This window comes from Sturnira hondurensis, unplaced genomic scaffold (genome assembly GCF_014824575.4).
Source record: "Sturnira hondurensis isolate 20B ecotype Veracruz unplaced genomic scaffold, ASM1482457v3 Scaffold0015596, whole genome shotgun sequence".
Classification (NCBI taxonomy): domain Eukaryota; kingdom Metazoa; phylum Chordata; class Mammalia; order Chiroptera; family Phyllostomidae; genus Sturnira; species Sturnira hondurensis.
In genome coordinates this window covers 18,631,275-18,651,346 of record NW_028088227.1, presented here as the reverse complement: position 1 = coordinate 18,651,346, position 20,072 = coordinate 18,631,275, and the positions used below count along the sequence as shown (strand labels likewise).

General features: G+C 36.8%; 1 protein-coding gene across 1 annotated transcript in view; it reads right to left on the bottom strand.

Moving 5' to 3' along the window:
• The window catches only part of NCAM2 (neural cell adhesion molecule 2), a 237,798-nt gene that overhangs the window by 49,447 nt on the left and 168,279 nt on the right, over positions 1 to 20,072 (bottom strand). Inside the window, exons 14-15 of the mRNA XM_037064838.1 lie at positions 7,288 to 7,407; positions 4,105 to 4,226 (exon numbers count right to left, since the gene is read on the bottom strand). Coding sequence (XP_036920733.1) covers positions 4,105 to 4,226; positions 7,288 to 7,407 — 242 coding nt within the window. The remainder of the gene's footprint in view (positions 1 to 4,104; positions 4,227 to 7,287; positions 7,408 to 20,072) is intronic.

Sequence of the window (20,072 nt, the reverse complement as noted above, 5' to 3'; positions counted from 1 at the left end):
AATTATTAGATTAAATCTTTATCTTTATTTTTGTCCCTTTATACCTCCCTGCTCCCAGCAATCACATACTGCTAACACTTAAGAAAGAAGAATTCAAGCATAACTTTTAGATTTAGGTAGAAGTTACACATATAGAGAATATATTAAATATTTTTACTAGTCATTGCATTTCAGTGTCTACTATGGGATCTCATTGGGGTTCCCTACAAATCTTACCATCCTCCTGTATTTTGAACCATAAATTCTCCAGCATGTAACTATAGGCATGGAAGGGAAAATGTGTTCTCCCAGTTCAATTCATGAATTTGGTTCAGGTCTTGGATCCTTAGATAAAAATTTTTTCCCTCCAAAGAATTTCCCTATGTGCAAGTAGGAATGGCCAGAACACTTGTCTGGAGTAGCATGCCACTGTCAGACTCACAGAGAAACCCGAACGCCTTTCGGAGTGGTTTTGGGGTAGAGTCATCTGGCCTCCTTACTGGAAAACCCAAACACACACATAACTGTTCATTATTGCCAGCATGAACTCTGAGACAAAGAGGGGTCCTGGAAAATGGTATTAGTTTTAAATTTAAAAGACAAAGCNCCCAGTTTGATTCATGAATTTGGTTCAGGTCTTGGATCCTTAGATAAAAATTTTCTCCCTCCAAAGAATTTCCCTATGTGCAAGTAGGAATGGCCAGAACACTTGTCTGGAGTAGCACGCCACTGTCAGACTCACAGAGAAACCCGAACGCCTTTCGGAGTGGTTTTGGGGTAGAGTCATCTGGCCTCCTTACTGGAAAACCCAAACACACACATAACTGTTCATTATTGCCAGCATGAACTCTGAGACAAAGAGGGGTCCTGGAAAATGGTATTAGTTTTAAATTTAAAAGACAAAGCCGATGTCTAAAATTAATTATTAAGAGACTACTCTATCAAACAAAGCTACCATTTAGAGTTGAAGGGCAGTTGCAGTGCTTCCCAGACAAGGTCAAAGCTAAAGGGGTCTATCATCGCCATTATTATATGAAATAGTAAGGGAACTTGTTTAAGAAAAAGATCAAAATTATGGGCATTGAAATGACAATAAATACATAACTAACAACAATTGAAACTAAAAAACAAACTAAGTAAACAAGCAGAGCAGATACAGAAGCATAGATAGGGAGAACATCGGGATGGTGGCCAGTGGGAGGGTGGTCTGGAATAATGGGAGAAAAGGTGAAGGGATCATGAAGTCCAAATTGTTAAGTACCAAAGGATGTTAAGAACAATCAGTACAGGAAATGGAGTTGCCAATAAACTTCTATATATGACCCATGGCTATGAACAAAGGGGGACTGCCTGAGGAGTGGGGCTGCTGGCTGGATAGGGGCAAAGGGGAGTGTATTGGGACAACTGTAAAAGTATAACCAATAAAATATAATAAAATCAAAATCAAATCAAATTAATTATTGAAGTATGCTATGCAAAATCAAATTTCTGTTTTTTTATATATTTTATTGATTATACCATTACAGTTGTTGTTCTAGTCCCCCCTTCAGTCCCCAACACCCTGCACACCTCTACCCCTCTTTAGTTTATTACCACGTGTGACCAAGTTCTTTAGATTCTATATTTCCCCTACTATTCTTGCCCTCCCCCTGTCTATTTTCTACCTACCATCTATGCTATTGATTTTCTGTATCTTCTCCCCGCTTCACCTCCTCCCACTCCCCTGTTGCTAACCCTCCATGTGTTCTTCATTTCTATGGTTCCACTCCTGATCTAGCTGTCCTCTTGGTTTGCTTTTGTTTTAGGTGTGGTTTTTAATAACTGTGTGTTTGCTGTCCTTTCACTGTTCATATTTTTTATCTTCTTTTTCTTAGATAAGTCTCTTTAACATTTCATATAATAAGGGCTTGGTGATGATGAACTCCTTGAATTTGATCTTATCTGAGAAGCACTTTATCTGTCCTTCCATTCTAAATGAAAGCTTTGCTGGAAAGAGCAGTCTTGGATGTAGGTCTTTGGATTTCATGACTTGGAATACTTCCTTCCAGCTCCTTCTTTCCTGCAAGGTCTCTTTTGAGAAATCCGCTGACAGTCTGATGGGCACTCCTTTGTAGGTAACTGTCCCCTTATCTCTTGCTGTGTCTAGGATTCTCTCCTTCATTTCAATCTTGGCTAATGTAATTATGACGTGCCTTGGTGTGTTCCTTCTTGGGTCCAACTTCTTTGGCACTCTCTGAGCTTCCTGGATTTCCTGGAAGTTTATTTCCTTTGCCCGACTGGGGAAGTTTTCCTTTATTATTTGTTCAAATAAGTTTTCCACTCATGGCTGTTTCTTTTCCCCTTCTGGTACCCCTATACTTTGGATGTTGGGACGTTTAAAGATGTCCTGGAGGTTCCTAAGCCTCTCCTTATTTTTTTGAATTCTTGTAACTTCACTTTTTCCTGTTTGTTCATTTCCTTCTTCCTTCTGGTCCACCCCCTTGATTTGAGTCCCAGTTTCCTTTCCATCATTATTGGTTTCCTGTGCATTTCCCTTCATTTCAATTATTTTAGCCTTCATATGTTCCTCTAATTTGTGGCTAAAATCAACCAGTTCTGTGAGCATCCTGATCACCAGTATTTTGAATTGTGCATCTGAGAGGTTCACTATTTCCTGGTCGCTTAGAGTTATCAGCTCTGCGGCTTTGAGTTCTTCTTGAGCCATATTTTGGACTGTTTGTGCCTGTTACATATGAGGACCAGAGCCCTAGGTGTTCTGTTTTCATTACCCCTCAAAACTTGAATATTTGAATTTAGAAATAGCAATATTATCAATTAGGAAATTGTGAATATGTGGGAAATATTTAAAAGTCATCTACGTATTAAGAAACAGCTATTTAAATGTCATTTGCTAAAATATAATACAGTTGGAAACTGTCAGTAAAGGTTCAGTCAACATGTATATAAAATTGGCACTGTATTATAAGGATAATTATAAATTATAAAGATAATTGTATTAGTAAATAAATCTTATAAAATTGAATTTCAATCTTTTATTTTTTAAGTATTCCAGAGTACACACAAACATACTGATATTTATGGCAAGGCTGTTGGGAGAAATCACTTTCAGTGATCTTTGGAATCATTTTCATCTAAGCGCAAGAGGCAAAGTCCATCTGGCCACTCCATCACCTGGCCATCAGAGTTCACCTTCACTCTATACTCATAAGAATTCCCAAGGCAGTTCTTTTTTCCTTTTTATTAAATTTATCAGGGTGTCCCTGGTTAACAATATTATACCTGTGCACAGTTCCACAACACACCATCCGTACACTGTAGTGCATACTCATCACCCGAAGGAAGTCAAGTCTCCTTCCATCACCGTCTATGCCCCCTATAGCCTCCTCCACCTCCCTCTACTCCTCCCCCTTGCCGGAAATTATCACACTGATGTCCATGAGTTTTTTCTCCTTTTCTCCTTTTTATTCAATCCCTCACACCATGACAGATGTCAGCCTGCTCTCTGTCTATGAGTCTGTCTCTGTTTTGCTTGGTAGTTCAGTTTGTTCATTAGATTCCACATATGAGTTGAAACCATATGGTATTGTCTTTCTCTAACGGGCTTCTTTCACTTATCATTTTAGCTGCCCAAAGTCTCATATTGGCTGTGGTAATTAAATTTTAAAAAATACTTCTACTTCCTCACGTTCAATGGGGCCATGCTTTGTTACATTCTGATTTAGTTAAGGTGTGATTTACTAATAATCTTACCTACAATAACCAGAACTGAGAAGAGGGCTTACTCTAAAGTTATTAACATCAACTGAAATGAAGGGTGGACATAGTCTGCCAACATGTCAGACAGTAAGGAAAATGGTGTCTCATTTCAGAAACATGTAGAAATCACAAGATGAAAGCTATGGGTTTCCTTTGATGACTTATGCTTAGATGTTACCAAAAAAGCAAGTATTTTATAATCCATAATTATAAATTTCAGCAACAGAAAACCATCATTTAAATGCTTATGAATAGCATTTATGACTGCTCTTTAATATGCATTCACTTCTGATGTGTCTATGAACTCAATGTAAATTTAATGCGATTTGAAAACACTTTGTATAAAATGACAATAAATGGGGTACTCACACTTCTGTACTTCACAATGTATTCCAGAATAGGGGCCCCTCCATCGTCCTGTTTGGTGATACTGAGTTTAAAGCTCTTCCCACTGCTTGGCTGCCCATGTATGGACGGTGGACTTGGTTCACCTAAATATGCAATACAACAATGTTGGTATCTGCATGCTCCTCAGACACCAAGAGAAACTGCATTTTATAAAAATAACACTCCCATAGTCAAAATATATGATAATCCTGGATTTAATACTTGCCATTTGCCCTTTTTTGTGATATAACCACTGATCCTCTTTCTTCTAATCCAAAAAACAGCAGCATCCATAAATCTATTAATGCCACAATTATGAAACCTCAGGACCAAATATATTGTGTACATTGATGTCAAAATTATCTAAGGATAGTACTACTATACACAAGTGCAAAACATGACTTATTAACTGTGTAATCTTATTTATTTTATTCACATAAATTTATCTTGTAAAGATTTTATTAATAGCTATTAATATAAACATAGGAAAGCATCATACTGTATAGCACATTTCTCAACCAGAAAAGATAGTGGTTTAGCAATCATTTACCTGCTTCCATAAGCATTTTAAACTACAGGCCGTTGTAAATAAAGAAATTTTGTTCTATCCAGTCTATAAGCCTACCATTTAAATGTATTTTTTCTAGTATCATGAACACACTTGTCTATGACACTATTTTTCACACGAAGATGATTTATAACACAGATGCTTATAATATTTTGAATACGAACAGGGGCCCACTAAAGTGTAAGATTTTTTTCTTTATGTGAAGAGTACCCACACTGCTTGGAAAGAGAAACGAGGGCCCTCTGCTGCTTGTTACCAACAGGACATGCGTGGGTACGCGCTGGCTCCTCTGCCTCTGTCTCCTCCCGCTCCTGACGGCTGTGGGTCTGGAGATGCATGGGTAATGCTAACAAGTAGTAGAGGACACGCTTTAGTCCGCAGGGCTCTGAAAAGCTGGAAGATGTGGCCTCCTGAGAGGAATGCTAATACAGATACACTCCACAGAATGGAGTGAAGAGGACTTGTTTTTTTTCTTTTTCCAGTGAGTTATCTGTATATCTAACATGGTGTTTATAACTTTAAGCAAGTGTGTAGTTCATCTGTGAAAAAGCAAGTATTTAAGAAAATAGGACAATGGATGTGTGGGCATGAAAGTAAATAATAAAATAGCCTCATGTGGTACAGCCACATAGAAACTAAGTGAACGAGAGGAATTGTAGAGTGATTGTTCATGAAAGCTAATTCAGTTAGCATGAAGATATCATGGAATGACATGACCTATAAAATACAAGGAATTTTTTATAAATAGCACTTTAAAAACCAGTGCAATAATTTTTAATAAAGATTTAGTAAGAGATTATGGAGAAATCAAAGTATAAAATGATGTTATACTCAGGTGATTTAGTGTCATTTCTAAACTGAATTTTAGAATTTACATATTGTACAGTATCAGGTTATCTGATATTATTGTAATATTTTTTAATATATGGATTGATAGTATTTTGAGGTAATAATTATAAAGCAAGATATGTATGTTTAGTAACAAATATTTTAAAATATATACTTTAAACATTGCTATCAACTTTGTAATTCCATTACAATTACAACTTCTTTTAGGAAAAAATAAATTTCAAAACAAGTATAGATCGTATCAGGAGAAATTGATTGAAATAATGGTTTCTATTAGCAATGACTACATTTATGCAAAAATAATCAAAATGTAAAAACATGTGGTTATGACATAGTAAGTGCTTGATATATATATTATCTCATTCAAAGTGCAAAATAAAACACATTTATTATTAAGAAAACCCAAGCCATACCCTCAAAGTGCTCACTGTCTACGGCAGAGGTTTGCAATTTAACAAAAGTATACTAAGGGATTGGAAGTGCTGTCATTTAAAAGGGAAACAGGGGGAAAAAAGGATAAGTAAGAGAGAGATGATTTATGGTTGAAACATCTATAGAGGTGTTCTAAGAAGAATAAAGGTGTGCCTAAATGAAGAAGAAAATAAATATTGAAGTGGTTGGCCAAGGTCTTGGGAAAGTCATCATGATTTCATCGGAGACCAATGTGCAGTGATCCTGGAAATTATAAAAAGGTGAGAAATCAAGACAAAATGAAATCTTCAGTTCGATATGCTGATGCAGAAAGCACTGTGATTGTTGAGAGGGGGGTGTGAGCATGGCGGGCAGCCAAAGGTATGTGTGGATGAACAGTGGAAGGTAAAGGGTGAGATTACTGAGGATCAAAAGTAGAGAAGAGACAGGTTTCTTTAAATTTTTGTAAGGTCACTCTAGACTCATTTGAATCTGTAGATAGGACTATGAATCAAAATGTATTTGCAGCCTGGATGGTGAAAAAGTAATGAGAAACTAAAAAAGATACTGGCTTTGGGAATGCAGAAAAGGGAACACATCTAACCAATTTTCAGCCAAACAGAAAAAAAAATGGTCACAAATTGGGATAATACAATTTATGTGGCAAATCTAACTCTCTTAATATATATGTATAAAGTAGAGAGGGTTATGCATAGCTTTTATAACAGCATTTCTTTAGTTACACTCAATTTTTTTCACATTTTAAAATAAAAGAAATGTAAGTCATTTTAAATGTATCACAACTTTGTATAAACTCAATGGACTTATAACACCCCCAAACAGGAGAGTAATGAGAACAAGGCTGCAACAGTTACTCTTACTCTGTAGTCACCAATGTCATGGATTTATTTAATGCTGCATTCCACCTGCCCCCACCCCCACCCCCCTGCTTAAGACCCCAAAACAATGTATGGGACAAAGGCGATAATCATGCCTCAGCAAAAGAACAGACTTCTGGACATGTTCCACACTTTTCTCCTCCCTCACAGAATATAATCTGAGTATTGCGATCAATTTATCAGACCGTGAGTAAGTAGGACACCTCTATTCCTGACAAGATCCTGAGAGCAATTTCACTGTCTATATCGCAGAGCAGCTTTTCTGCTTTGCCTTGCTCCAGAGCAAAGTTATCTGTATAAATCTAGACGCCGCCAGATTCAGAAACCACTTCAACAGAGACATAATTCACCTCCCCAAAGTGTCAAAACGTCTCCCTGCATTTTGAAATCCCATTTAGATTTGCAAGTGAAGAAAACATAACAGAGAGGAGTACTTACGGACTGGTAGTGTTTGGAAGATTTCTATTTTACTGTAATCTCCTTGCCCTTTTCCATTCACAGCTGCAACCCTGATTTCGTAAGTTGTATTTGGTTCCAGGTTGCTCAAAACAACCATTGCTAGTAGGAAAAAATATGCCTATGATTAATGCATTTTAATAGGTAAACAAATGAAAGTTAAGTAAAAAAATTCACTGTAAATCTTTCCATAAGTACCTGAAAGGACGGGAAATATGTATAAGAAGAATGATTTGTGAACAGTCTTCTTCTTTGCTCCTATTTTAGTTCTCTAACTTAATGCAGCAAATTTCAAATAGGAAAATTGATAGTTCCTTTTATGACACTTATAGTCACAAAGAAGATAGAAAAATCTTTCATCTTTTTAATATTCAAGAAATAGGGGTGATTGAGAGAAAACATCTTTACTGTCTACTCCAAAATGAGTTTAACACTCAGCACTTGAGCCTCTGGTGTGAGGTGTTTTAGTCATGACCAAAAACTCTCATAAAGTTGACTCAGCTGTAGAGTAAACCATTTATTTGATCATCTCAAATCAAATCACATTAGTTTTAATGCTAGTTTGAAGGGTATCCTCTTTTGTATTTTCTCGCTGAATTTCTTCTCAATTATACACAGGACCAGACCTGGATTCTACATAACACAAAGAGGAAGAAGAAATAATCTGAAAAAGTACAGGGATGTAAACATGACTAGATATATCTCCAAAAACGTTATTAGATATATCTCCAAAGACATGTCAACTTCTTTAATTTGGCGGAGAATTTTGGATACAATTGCAGATTTCAAAATACTATTTCTTTACAAATTCTTCTGATGAAGCTAACAAAACTCCATAGTTGCCTCTATCTTTACTGCTTTTGCTGAACAGACAAAAATTAACCTGTGGAAATGACAATGCCTTAACAAGAAAGCAAGAAAATGGAAGCTATGCCTGGTTTACATAATAACTCCAAGTCAAATTTTCAGTTCACTAAGGAGAAGACACAATCAATCATAAAATGAAATAGTAAACTATAGATAGCCAGAGTTGTATTTGTAAGGCTATCTTTTTACATGACTGAAGCAATGACTGAAGACTATATACATTCAATAAAATTCCGGTATCTGACTGATTAGATACTATAAGGATAAAATGGAAAACCAAGGTTTGAATTCAACTCTTACCAATGGACTAACAATGGGTGTGCTTTTTCAGGAAACCCAAACCCAGTTTGCTGGTGAACTGGAGTCAATGCATATGTAAATAATATCAGCACAAGAAAATGAATACAGTTGCAATGGAGAGGTTAGTGTGCATGTATAAATGGATCTGTTTACACAGAGTATGAAAGGAAGAGAAACTCAAACTAGGAGTTAGGTAGTTAAAATGCTAATAAATTGGAATTCTACTTTCCTTAAGAAATAATTGTTTTGCTCAAGGTCAGCAAAACAAGGAATACAAGGGTTTAAAATTCATTTTATAAATATATAAGTATAAATATCCCTTCACCTTCTTCTCCCAGCACAACCCAAACCCCTCCCCTCTAACAGCTATCATTCTGCTTTGTACACCTCTGAGACTGTTGCTACTTTGCTTGTTTAGTTTCTTCATTCAATTCTACATATAAGCGAAATTATATGGCATTTGTCTTTCTCCACCTGGAATATTTTACTTAGCATAATACCCTCCAGGTCCATCCATGCTGTCAGGAAAAACACTTCCTTGGAGTGGGGGGAGGTAGAAGAGGGTAAAGGGGGAATGACTGGTGATGGAAGCAGACTTGACATTGAGTGGTGAACACACAACACAGTATACAGACAATGAATTATAGAATCACACTTCTGAAACCTACATTATTCTATTAACCTATGTCAACCCAATAAACTCAATAAAATACATAAAAATAAAATAGAATTCATCATATTTTATCAATTTAGTTCTTTAATTAATACAAGAAATTTAGGACCAAAGTGAACTGGTCCTGCTATTCTGCAGATATTAAAGCTTTCTCAAAAATAATCGCTCTTTAGGGCTTATCACGAGCTAAAGTGGGGACTGCTGGAGGAAAGGAGGAACCGGGAGGAGGGAGGTCATGGGAGAAAACGTGGGACCACTGTAATAGCATCATAAACAAAATATACTTAAAAATGTTTCGTCCCTTGGACTATCAACATTGTGGTGAAGCATTTAAGGTTCCATTTGATGCCATCGAGCTGTTGCTGTTTGATTATCCTCTTTATTGGAGCATGGCATGGGGTCACAAGAGAGACTCATGCAGGAACTCAGGCAGTGTGACGCACACTCGAGACGAGTTCATCTGCCTCTGGGCCTGATTCCACTGCTGACTAAAATCCAACTGATTCCAAAGTCTGAGTTGGTCTCAGCTTCTAAATAATAACGCTTCCATACAATTTTACAGACATAAAGGAGTTAGAAAGGTTGAGAGGCAGTATAGACAAAACTTCGTATGACGCCAGGCAGGTACTAGGCTGATCGGGGGATCACTTTGTAAGTTACATATAAGTGTCTAAGCACTGTGCTGTATGCCTGAAGATAATATAACACTGAATGCCAACTGTAATCAAAAAAGAGAAAAAAGAAATAAGGGATCTGTAAAATAAAAACCACAGTGTATCAATTATCTACACAAAAGGGGACATTACCTGCAGGTGAGGGATAATGCAGAAAAACATATTCTTCGTCTTTGTATGTTTAATGGCAAAATATTCTATGTTTACTGGAAAATAGTCATAGTGATATATACTTATAAGCATTCACTATTAATATTTACACAGGTAATCTATATAGATAATATGCTGCACACGACTGTATATATGAAAAATTTCTGTAGGTGCTTGAATGACTGCAGAAAATGTGGGTATGTGATGTCCCTCCACATTTCTATGATGTAAAGATGCCCCTACACCATCATTTTAAGATCACATGGCTGGCAATGCCTATATAAAATTGTCTGCCTTGATAGTTAATCAAGAAAAGAAGTAGAATACAACCAAAGACACCGAAATAGAGAACAGGCTGACAGTGACCAGAGGGGAGAGGGGAGGGAATTTCAGGGGAAATAGGGGAGGGATTTAGAGGAACATATATAAAGGATACATGGACAACAACTGAGAAGGGTGGAAATGGGAGGGAGCGGGGGAGCACGGGGGTGGCATGGGATGGGAGTAATAGACAGAAAACTGTACTTGAAAAATAATTAAATAACTTTTAAAAAAGAAAAGAAGTAGAAAAAGCTCACAATTTTAGTTATAAAAATATTCTTCGTCAACCAGATGTGTGGGGATCACATTTTATTTTTTAGGTTGCAATGAATAAACAATAGAACTATCGAAGTATCAGAACATATCGAATCAAGGAACAGTAATATTATACTTAGATTAAACAAGTAAAACAACATGCCTCCCCGGCCAAAGCTGAAAAAAAAAAAGCTACTCTACACTTTACTTGAATTATCTGAGTGTTTCAACCAAAAGTTCTTTCTGGCTTAGATTGTTGTAAGATTCCCCAGCTAACGTTTCACAGGGATTAGGAGGGGCTTTGAGTGGCCCCCCACCTTTTGCCAAAAGAAAACCTATTTCTTTCATTAAAATCAACCCAGAATTGATATTTCCCTATATTCCCTCTCATTTGTCTGTTCTCAGTGCCAAGTCCTGCCTCTTTACTGACAGTTTCACAGCAGAGGCGTTGGTGGAGGACAGTGCCAAGAAGAATAAAATGACGATTGAACTGGCCTTCCAGCCCTCGGCTGCAGACTCAAAGGTCAAGTGGACAAGGGGAGGCCGAGAAGCTTCAAAGTTATAGGGGGGGTGGCATGAAAGTAAACCTACTGGTGCAAGTTTTCCAAAGTTTATATGCAAGAACACATCAGTGTCTTATTCAGTTCTAACTCTGAAGGTTTTGGCACGATAACCCTTATTATGAGGTTTATTAATATTGTATGAACATAAAGATTATTATGTGAAATAGAAAACACTCTATAAATTGAGACCAATTTAGAGGGAAAGAAAAAAGATTCAGGGGAGGTTAAAGCCCAGATTGGTAATTTGACTTGCTGATGAGAGGATGCGTACATTAAATCATCCACAATGTATTGGTTTATTACCAAACAGGGGTTCTGAGTACTCAAGGTACAGACTGTGAGTACTCAAGGCGGGGACTGAAAGCAAACCAGCACTTGAAACATGAAGGCTGTGTGTTCTGTAACAGTCATACCTCCAATTAGGGACTTAGCTAATGGAAGATTTTCTTTCCCGGCCTGTGACCATACGACAGAACCACAGAACCACAAGCTGGGGTGTGGGATGGGCTCTTTGCCTATACTTTATTAGAGAGTCCAAGTCAAAAATTTCATGAAAGTAGATCTGTATTAAAAATTACGAAAATCTTTCTAAGGACAAATGGCATAAATCAGGGGATTTTATAGTTATGTTCAGTCGGCATAATTTGAAATTCATACAGCAATTCTGAAAATTACAAATAATTATGAATTTTTCTTTCACATGGCAACAGGAGTAGGTTCTGCAAAGAATCTGACTTTCTTCACTAATTTAAATATATTTGAATAAAGATAATTTATTTAAATATAGTCAATATATTTAAATATGCTTAATATATTTAAATATAATCAAGTTTCATAAATGACTACTTTGTCACTTCACTATAGATGCAAAAACTACAGCAAAATTGAAATGTATTAAAATAATGACATTAAAATGAAAAATGACAGGAAGATATAACATTTAAATATTATTTTACAAGTGTAGAAATGATCATACTACAGGGGAAAAAAGTTGTAGTTGCATTGTTCCTTTAAGAAGGGAATGAGACTTTATTAAAGGAAGCTAAACAAATAAGTTTTTGTTTGTTCAGATAATATTTTGTAAATCCCTTTCCTTTGGTTGTCAAGAGAAGCAGAGGGTAGAGAATATTTATGACCCGTGGAGTAAAATAAATCACATATCTGCAAACTAATTAGGCTGAGCAAAGTTCGAACATGAGATTAAATTTAGCCATGCTTTCTTCTTTGCTCTTGTAAACCCTGGATCTCTCCATGGGGTTTCCCACCATCCACTGCGAGCAGATAAGGGCTCCCTGGCTGTAAAACTGCTTTCTCACTGACATAAAATAAAACTGTTCGAGTTGTCAAGATCTGGGAAACAAGTTAGATAGCTATGAGAAATCACAAAGCTCAGCTAGAGCAGAACTAATCATTCAAAATTACACTTGCTGTTAATCTCCTAAGATCTGAAAATACAGTGAGGTCTCTCAAAGTGCTCACCAAAAACTAGCATTTGTTTTCAAAACACAAACAAGCCCCTGCCACTCTGGACCTCTAAGAAAAAGCTTTTTTACTTAGAGAAAAGAAATTCTTCAGTTCTCATCTACAGGAGTTTGTAACAGGCCTGAAGGTAGAACTTTTCAATACTTTGACTTTCTGGACTAATACTTTGAGTTATTTTTTCACAGATGTAAGAATAATTCAAGAAATAATTATTTTACTAATTCAAAGTGTCTTGAAGTTTTCTAAGTTTATGTATGTGACCATGTCAGGTCCGTTCTACTTTCACTTGTATTTGAAAATATAAATCTGCTGTTTTGTACAAATTACATCATGTTTCAAGATTCCATTAGTTGGAAAAGAGTATGATCTCACTTTTTTAAAAGTACCTTAGAGAACTTTATGGACCCTAGTATGTAATTGACAGGAAATAAAATTTGATAGAAATAATATTGATGAATACATTATTTGTAACAAATTTTCATATGGCTATATATTAAGGTGAACGGTAGAAAGAAAAATTAATCAAATGATTTCATGTTATTTGTATGGGACATTTTCTTAAAAACATGTTGATGGCACTATTCTAAGATCATAGTTCATCATTCTTAAACATGCATTTTCTCTATATTGTAGCATTTTTTATTTTTTTCATGATGAGTAGAAACTCTGCATAGAAATTAACAAATAAAAATTAATAATTAAGTTTAAACTGACATGATATTTTAGACAGGGGTACCTACTGTTCCTTGGAATCAAATGGCTTTCCCTTAAAATACATTTCCTATATCAGAACCTTGATTTAAAATCAGTACAGTTCCATCAAAAACATTAGTTTCATAGCAATTCATTTTTTATTTTAAAAAGTCTTCATTAAAAACACTTAAAATAGTATTTTAAAATTTCCTTAGAGTTAACAGGCATTCCCATTAATTTTAGTCAATTGCTTGTCTTTTTTATTAAAATACAGTTTATTCAATAAATGGTGTTGTGAAAACTGGATACACACAGGAAAATGAAACTAGACAACCTCCTAATGCTACACACAAAATTCAATTCAAAATAAATTAAAAACTTAAATGTTAGATTCAAAGCCATACAAACCCTAGAAGAAAGCGTAGGCAGTAAAATCTCAGACATTGCTTGTAGCAATATTTTACTTGCTATATCTCTTCAGACAAGGGAAATAAAAGAAAAGACACAAACAAACGGGACTACATCACACTAAATTTTTTTGCACAAAAACGGAAAGCATCAACAAAAGAAAAACACAACGCACAGAATGGGACAACATATTCATAGATACATCTGATAAAGGGATAATATCCAAACTTTATATAGAACTTATGAAACTTGACAACAACAAATCCAATTAAAAAATGGTCAAAGGACATGAATAGGTACTTCTCCAAAGAGGACATACAGATGGAGAATAGGCGTGAAACTATGCTCACTGTCACTAATCATCAGAGAAATGCAAGTTGGAACCACCAGGAGATACCACCTCACACCTGTCAGAATGGCTATTGCCAGTGAACCAACAAGCAACAGGTGTTGGAGAGGATGAGGAGAAGGGGGAACCCTTTTTCACTGTTCTTAACAATGCAGATTGGTGCACCACTGTGGAAACCAGTATGGAGATACCTCAAAAAATTAAAAATGGAACTGCTTTATGACCCAGCCATTCCACTTCTGGAAATTTATCCCAAGAAACCTGAAACACTAATATGAAAGAACGTAAGTGCAGCCTTATTTACAATCACCAAGATATGGAATCAACCTGTTTCCATCCGTAGACGAGTGAGTAAAACAACTATGGGGCATTTACTTGGCCATTGCTTCTTGGTCTTTTGGCTAAGATCAAGTGTGGAATACTACTCAGCCATAAGAAAGAAGAAAAATTTACTCTTTATGACAGCATGGATGGACTTGGAGAACATTATACTATGTGAAATAAGCCAGTCAGAGAAAGACAAACACCATATGATCTCACTCGTATGTGGAATATAATGAACACACTGAACTAACAAGCAAAATAGAGACAGACTCATAGAGAGCAGGCTGACAGCTCTCAGGGGTTGGGATTAGGGGGTAGAGGGCTCAAGCAAAAAGGCAAAAGGACTCGGGGACTTGAACAACAATGTGGTGGTTGAGGTGGGGAGGGGGATCTAAAGGGGATAAGGCCCATCTGTACGTCTGTACTGTGTGCATGTGAATACATGTATAGCAGTACCTCGGCGCTTGTTGTAATTTGTCCCAGTGAGTGGCAAGTGAGTGATGACTGATGAAGCATTTTCTCTTGCCAGGTGATATTGTGACTCATACAAGTTCTAGCAAGTGGGATGTGTGGTGAGCAAGTGCTGAATGCTGAAACAGTTTTTTTCTAGTCAAAATGTAACAATTATGACATTTGACAAATTCTCAACCCAACCAGTAACAAGGTACCACTGTATATATACATATATATATATGTATACATATACATATACATATATACATATACATATACATACACATGTATGTATGTATATGTGTAGATATATGTATGTATGTATATGTGTATATATGTATATACATACATATACTGTATATGTGTATATGTGTATATGTGTATATATGTGTGTATATATATATATATATATATATATATATATATATTCAAGTTAATTTTCAACAAGGGTGCCAAAATACTTCCAAGGGAGAAAGAAAAGTCTTTGAATAAACGGTGCTGTGAAAACTGGATATCCACATGTGAAAGAATGAATTTAGATCCTTACCTAACAATGTATTCAAAACTCAAAATGGATCAAAAATCTAAATGTAAGCCCTAAAGCACAAAACCTTTAGAAGAAAAATTGTGATGAAAGCTTCAGGGCCTTATATTTAGCAATGCTTTTCTGGATATGACGTCAAACACACTGTAACTAAAGAAAAAAGTCAGAATCCATTAAAATTTAAAAATTTTGTGCATCAAAGGACCAACAGAGTAGAATGCCTTTTTTACCTCTGTGAATGAGACAAAATGCCTGCAAATATTATATATGATAAAGAGTATTAATGTAAAGAACACTTAAAACTCAACAATACAGCAATAGACAATGCAATTCAAAAATGGGCAAAGGACCTGAATAGACATTTATCCAAGAAGATACAAATCACAAATTTCAAGTGCATGAAAAGATACTCGACATTATTAATCATTAGAGGAATGCAAACTCAAACTATAATGTGATATGACCTCTCACATGTGAGAACAGCTACTATCACAAAAAAAACAGAAAATAGCTTGGACCCCTGGTACATTGTTGGAGGGAATGTGCAGACAGAAGCTGTCTGTTTTCCACACAGCTTCAGTGGAAAACAGTATGGTATTTCCTCCAAAAGTTAAAAATAGACCTGGCTGGTGTAGCTCAGTAGCTTGAGCACAGGCCCGAAGCAAAGGGTCGCTGGTTGGATTCCCAGTCAGGGCACATGCCTGGGTTGCAGGCCAGGACCCCAGTAGGGGACACATGAGAGGCAACCACACATTGATGTTTCTCTCTCACTCTTTTTCCTTCCCTTCCCTGCCCTCTAAAAATAAATAAATAAAATATTTAAAAAGTAAAAAAACAGAATTGAGCCATGATTTAGCAATTCCTTTTCTGAGTGTACACCCCAAAGAACTGATAGCAAGTTTCCAAAAAGATGTGTGTACCCCATGTTAATAGCAACATTATTCTCAACAGATAAAATACAGTGGCAACCCAAGTGTCCACTGACACACGAGTGGACAAGTAACATGTGGAAAATACATACAATATTTTTCAGCCTCAGAAAGGAAAGAAATTCTGTAGTTTGCTCCAACGTGGATGAAGCTTAATGTTATTACGCTAAGTAAGCTAAACTGGTGACAAAAAGACAAATACTGTATGGTTCCACTTGTGTGCGGTACTTAGAAGAACAAATTCATTAGGATAAGAAGTATAATTGGGGGTTGCAAGGTGGGTGAGGGGGAGTGGAGACCTACTATTCAATATGTATCCAGTTTCAGTTTTACGATTTGAAAAGAGTTATGGTGATGGACAGTGATGACATTGTACAACAATATAAATGCATTAATATTACCAAGCTTTTGCTCAAAATGGCTAACAATGTATTTTGCTACAATAACAAAAGTTGAAAAAACATTGCAGATGGAGAATTTGAAAATGCTGAGATGCTTCTGTTCCAAAGATTTCAACTAGGACACTTTGGTTGCGTTGAGTCAACAGATAAAAAGCAAAAGATGTCTTTTAAAAGGTAAATGCGTTCCATTTAAAAGCACATTGAGTAGAAGATACGTTGGGATTTGGGGGGAAAGTCCCGTGACCTAATTTGTTGTATAATTTTATAATGTTAGAAGTAAAAAATAAAAAAAAGACTTATAATCCTACCTTATAAATCCATTTGTGTTCAGTAAAGCTTAATAAATTGCAAAACAGAATAAATGACTATACTTAATTGCTATTCCAAGGACAAATTTGTGATGACTTCCCTACATATGTAGAGACAGAAAATGTATCTCAAGCCCCAGAAAATACAAGCCTCGGAAAGTACTAACCACTTGCTCACAAAGGCAAGTGCAAATGGTTTATGTCATATAATTTCTATTAATTAAGAAATGTGAAGACTTGATGTTTGCTACAAAACCACAAGTGTTTCCTTCTTAAACTCAGGAATTTTTAGAAGCTCCTAGCAAATACATAACTGAATAGGTTAACACTTCTACTGAGTCAGGTCTATTTGTATAACATAATTTTTGTGTCGATTTTGAGTATTTTTCCTTGAGTTTTTAATTAATTAATTTTTCCATATTTATTGAGATATAATTGACACATTAAATTGTATGGAATATGAACTGACTTCTGCCCGGGCTGGGCTTCCCGAGTTTGCACCATCCCTCCCTCACTCATTCCGGGCTCTGCTCAGATGCCCCCTTGTCACAGAACCCTCCCCTGGTCCCTTTCTAAATTGCCTCCCAAGCCCACCTCCAACCTTAGTCATATCCCACCTTCTCTCTCTGTTTCACCTGTACTCACACTTGATATTATTACCTGTTTTTAAAATACATGTTCTATAGATATGTAAATCATATAAGTATGGATATCAAAGGCAATGAATAACCTCTCCAAATCACAGAGCCGTACGAGATGAAGTTACTACTAAAGTGCACCATAAGGTGAAGGAAGAAAGTGGTACGCTCGCTGAAACTATACTTTGATCACCAATGAATAGAGAATGCAGGACAAATGCGTACGGGGTCAGGTGGGAATCACTAGGCAAGGCAGGGAGTGAGAGGCCGGCTGTATGACCAGTGGTCCCACCAATGTATTCGGAGGGTAAGGCAACACGACCCTGGGCAGACGGTCACATGCCATGAGCACTAAATCCAAAGTCCTGGCTGTGTGTTCTCATGGTTCTTGGGTCACAGCAAGATCCCATCATGGGGATGAAGAACTACGACAAAACGAAATAGAGCAACTTTACAGAGAACTCTCATTTCCGTGTGATGTGAGACAAGTTCATTACAAGTCCCTGTCACCACAACTGCACAGGCTTGTCCTGTCACCTAAGCAGATTTCCTTTCCTCTTTAATGTGCGGTGAGCCCTGAGAAGCAGCCTCTGCCACCCGCTGGTGAATGCTGCCTTTTGTCAGAAGAGAGGGGAAAAGAAAAAGGAGTAATGAAGATTGCCTTTTAGAGGAAGAGAAACCGCTATTTCCATTTCTCAAGAGCCTACTCATGTCTAGACTTAGAATTTTAAAATATACTACAATAGCATTTTTTTAAAAAATTGTAGGGTGTGGAATGATGTCTATTCATACACAATGGAATTAGGTTTTATGGAATGACTAATTACTTAACGTTAGTTCCCAGAAAAGCTTGTGGAATCTCTTTCTGGAAACTCCAAGAAAGAAGCAAGTAACCAACCAACCTGTTTTATTTCATTTAGTTCAAAAATGCTAATAGTTTAAAGACAGTTGAAATACTTAATGCCTACATAATTTTATGTGGGTATAAACAAACAGTATTTAAGTACCTATTCTTTTCTCTCAGGTGATGTAGAAAATTCAAAGGTTCACAAACACAGGATCTCAGGTGTGCAGTTGAGATACAGAGATGTGACTCATGTTTTAGTACTTATATCACAAACTGTAAGTCTGGTAAACACAAGCATGGCATGTTCCTTTGTAAATATAGAGTTACAAAGGAATGTAAAATGATTTCTACAAAAATAATAAAATTAGTGACCACAAGGAAGCCTGAAATCACATTGGGACCAAATATTGATTTAAAAAGGACGGGAGGAGTTACAATTTCTGACCCGGAGTTACAAAGACATGACCATAACAAAGTGGAATGCAAGGTTGGCATAGTGAGTGAACCTGCCCCCAAAATGCCAAGTGTTTGGTTGAGGGGAACGTTAGGAGACAGGAAGGAAAGAAAGGCGAGAGTATTATGACACACGTGGGACTCGTGTACACATAGGAGAGGCAGTAGTGGGTTTGCAGTTTCTACGGACAATAAAGTAATTAATGGACAACCACACAAGAATAAACTCTATTGTGCACCCTCCGAACTGTAGACCTGTTACTGAGCATTGAGTGGGATCCTGCTCCCCATCACCACCCTCCAGGCAAAGTTCTGGAGGCAGAGGTTTGGTGACCAAGGGAAGGAGTCTTTATTCAAAAGCTACACGATTTTGGAATGACCGTTTCCACATGTATTAGTTACTTAAGTCTATCGATTAAAGCGAAAACCTGTAACTCTTTAGTTATGGTTTTAATCACTTACGCCTAATAATTAAGGCTAAATTTTTTAACTTCCGAGTTCCCCTATCTTTAACCCCTGTTAGTTTTTAACTATCTTATTTCTATAGGATTAGTTTACAAATAACAACAGAAGGTACGCAATTTTAGAAGAGTGGCAGGTTTCTGCCTCTGAACCTGTCCCTTCTAAAACACCCGAAGAAGAACCCTGCCCCGCTCTGCCAGGCCAGCCCGATCCTACCAGCACCCAGAGTTTCTTCTCCCATCCCGAATACCGTCCTTTGGGAACACACGCAGCTGCAGCTGCAGCACAATCATCCAGGCACCCTCAACGAACAGAGCCTGAGAGACAGTCTCTGCCCTCCTTTTATTTTAAGTCATTTAGCTTCTCAGCCAATCACATTCTAGACCGTCTACCATTGTCTCAGGTAACCTTTCCCTACGGCCCCTCCCAACTACTCCCCAGGGATCTGATCAGATCTCCCCATATCAAACCTATTGCTGCCCCACTCTGTATACATGTATCTACAATGTCTGTCTGGAAAAAGTCAAGCCATTGTTGATATAAGAACAGTTTGCACAACAGTGGTGTAACCTGGCAGCCGAGGAGGACAGACCAGAATATGCATGCATGAACAATGATGACTCACTGTACTAGTCAGTGGAAGTGGTAGATGCTGTTGAGTGAGCATGTGTAC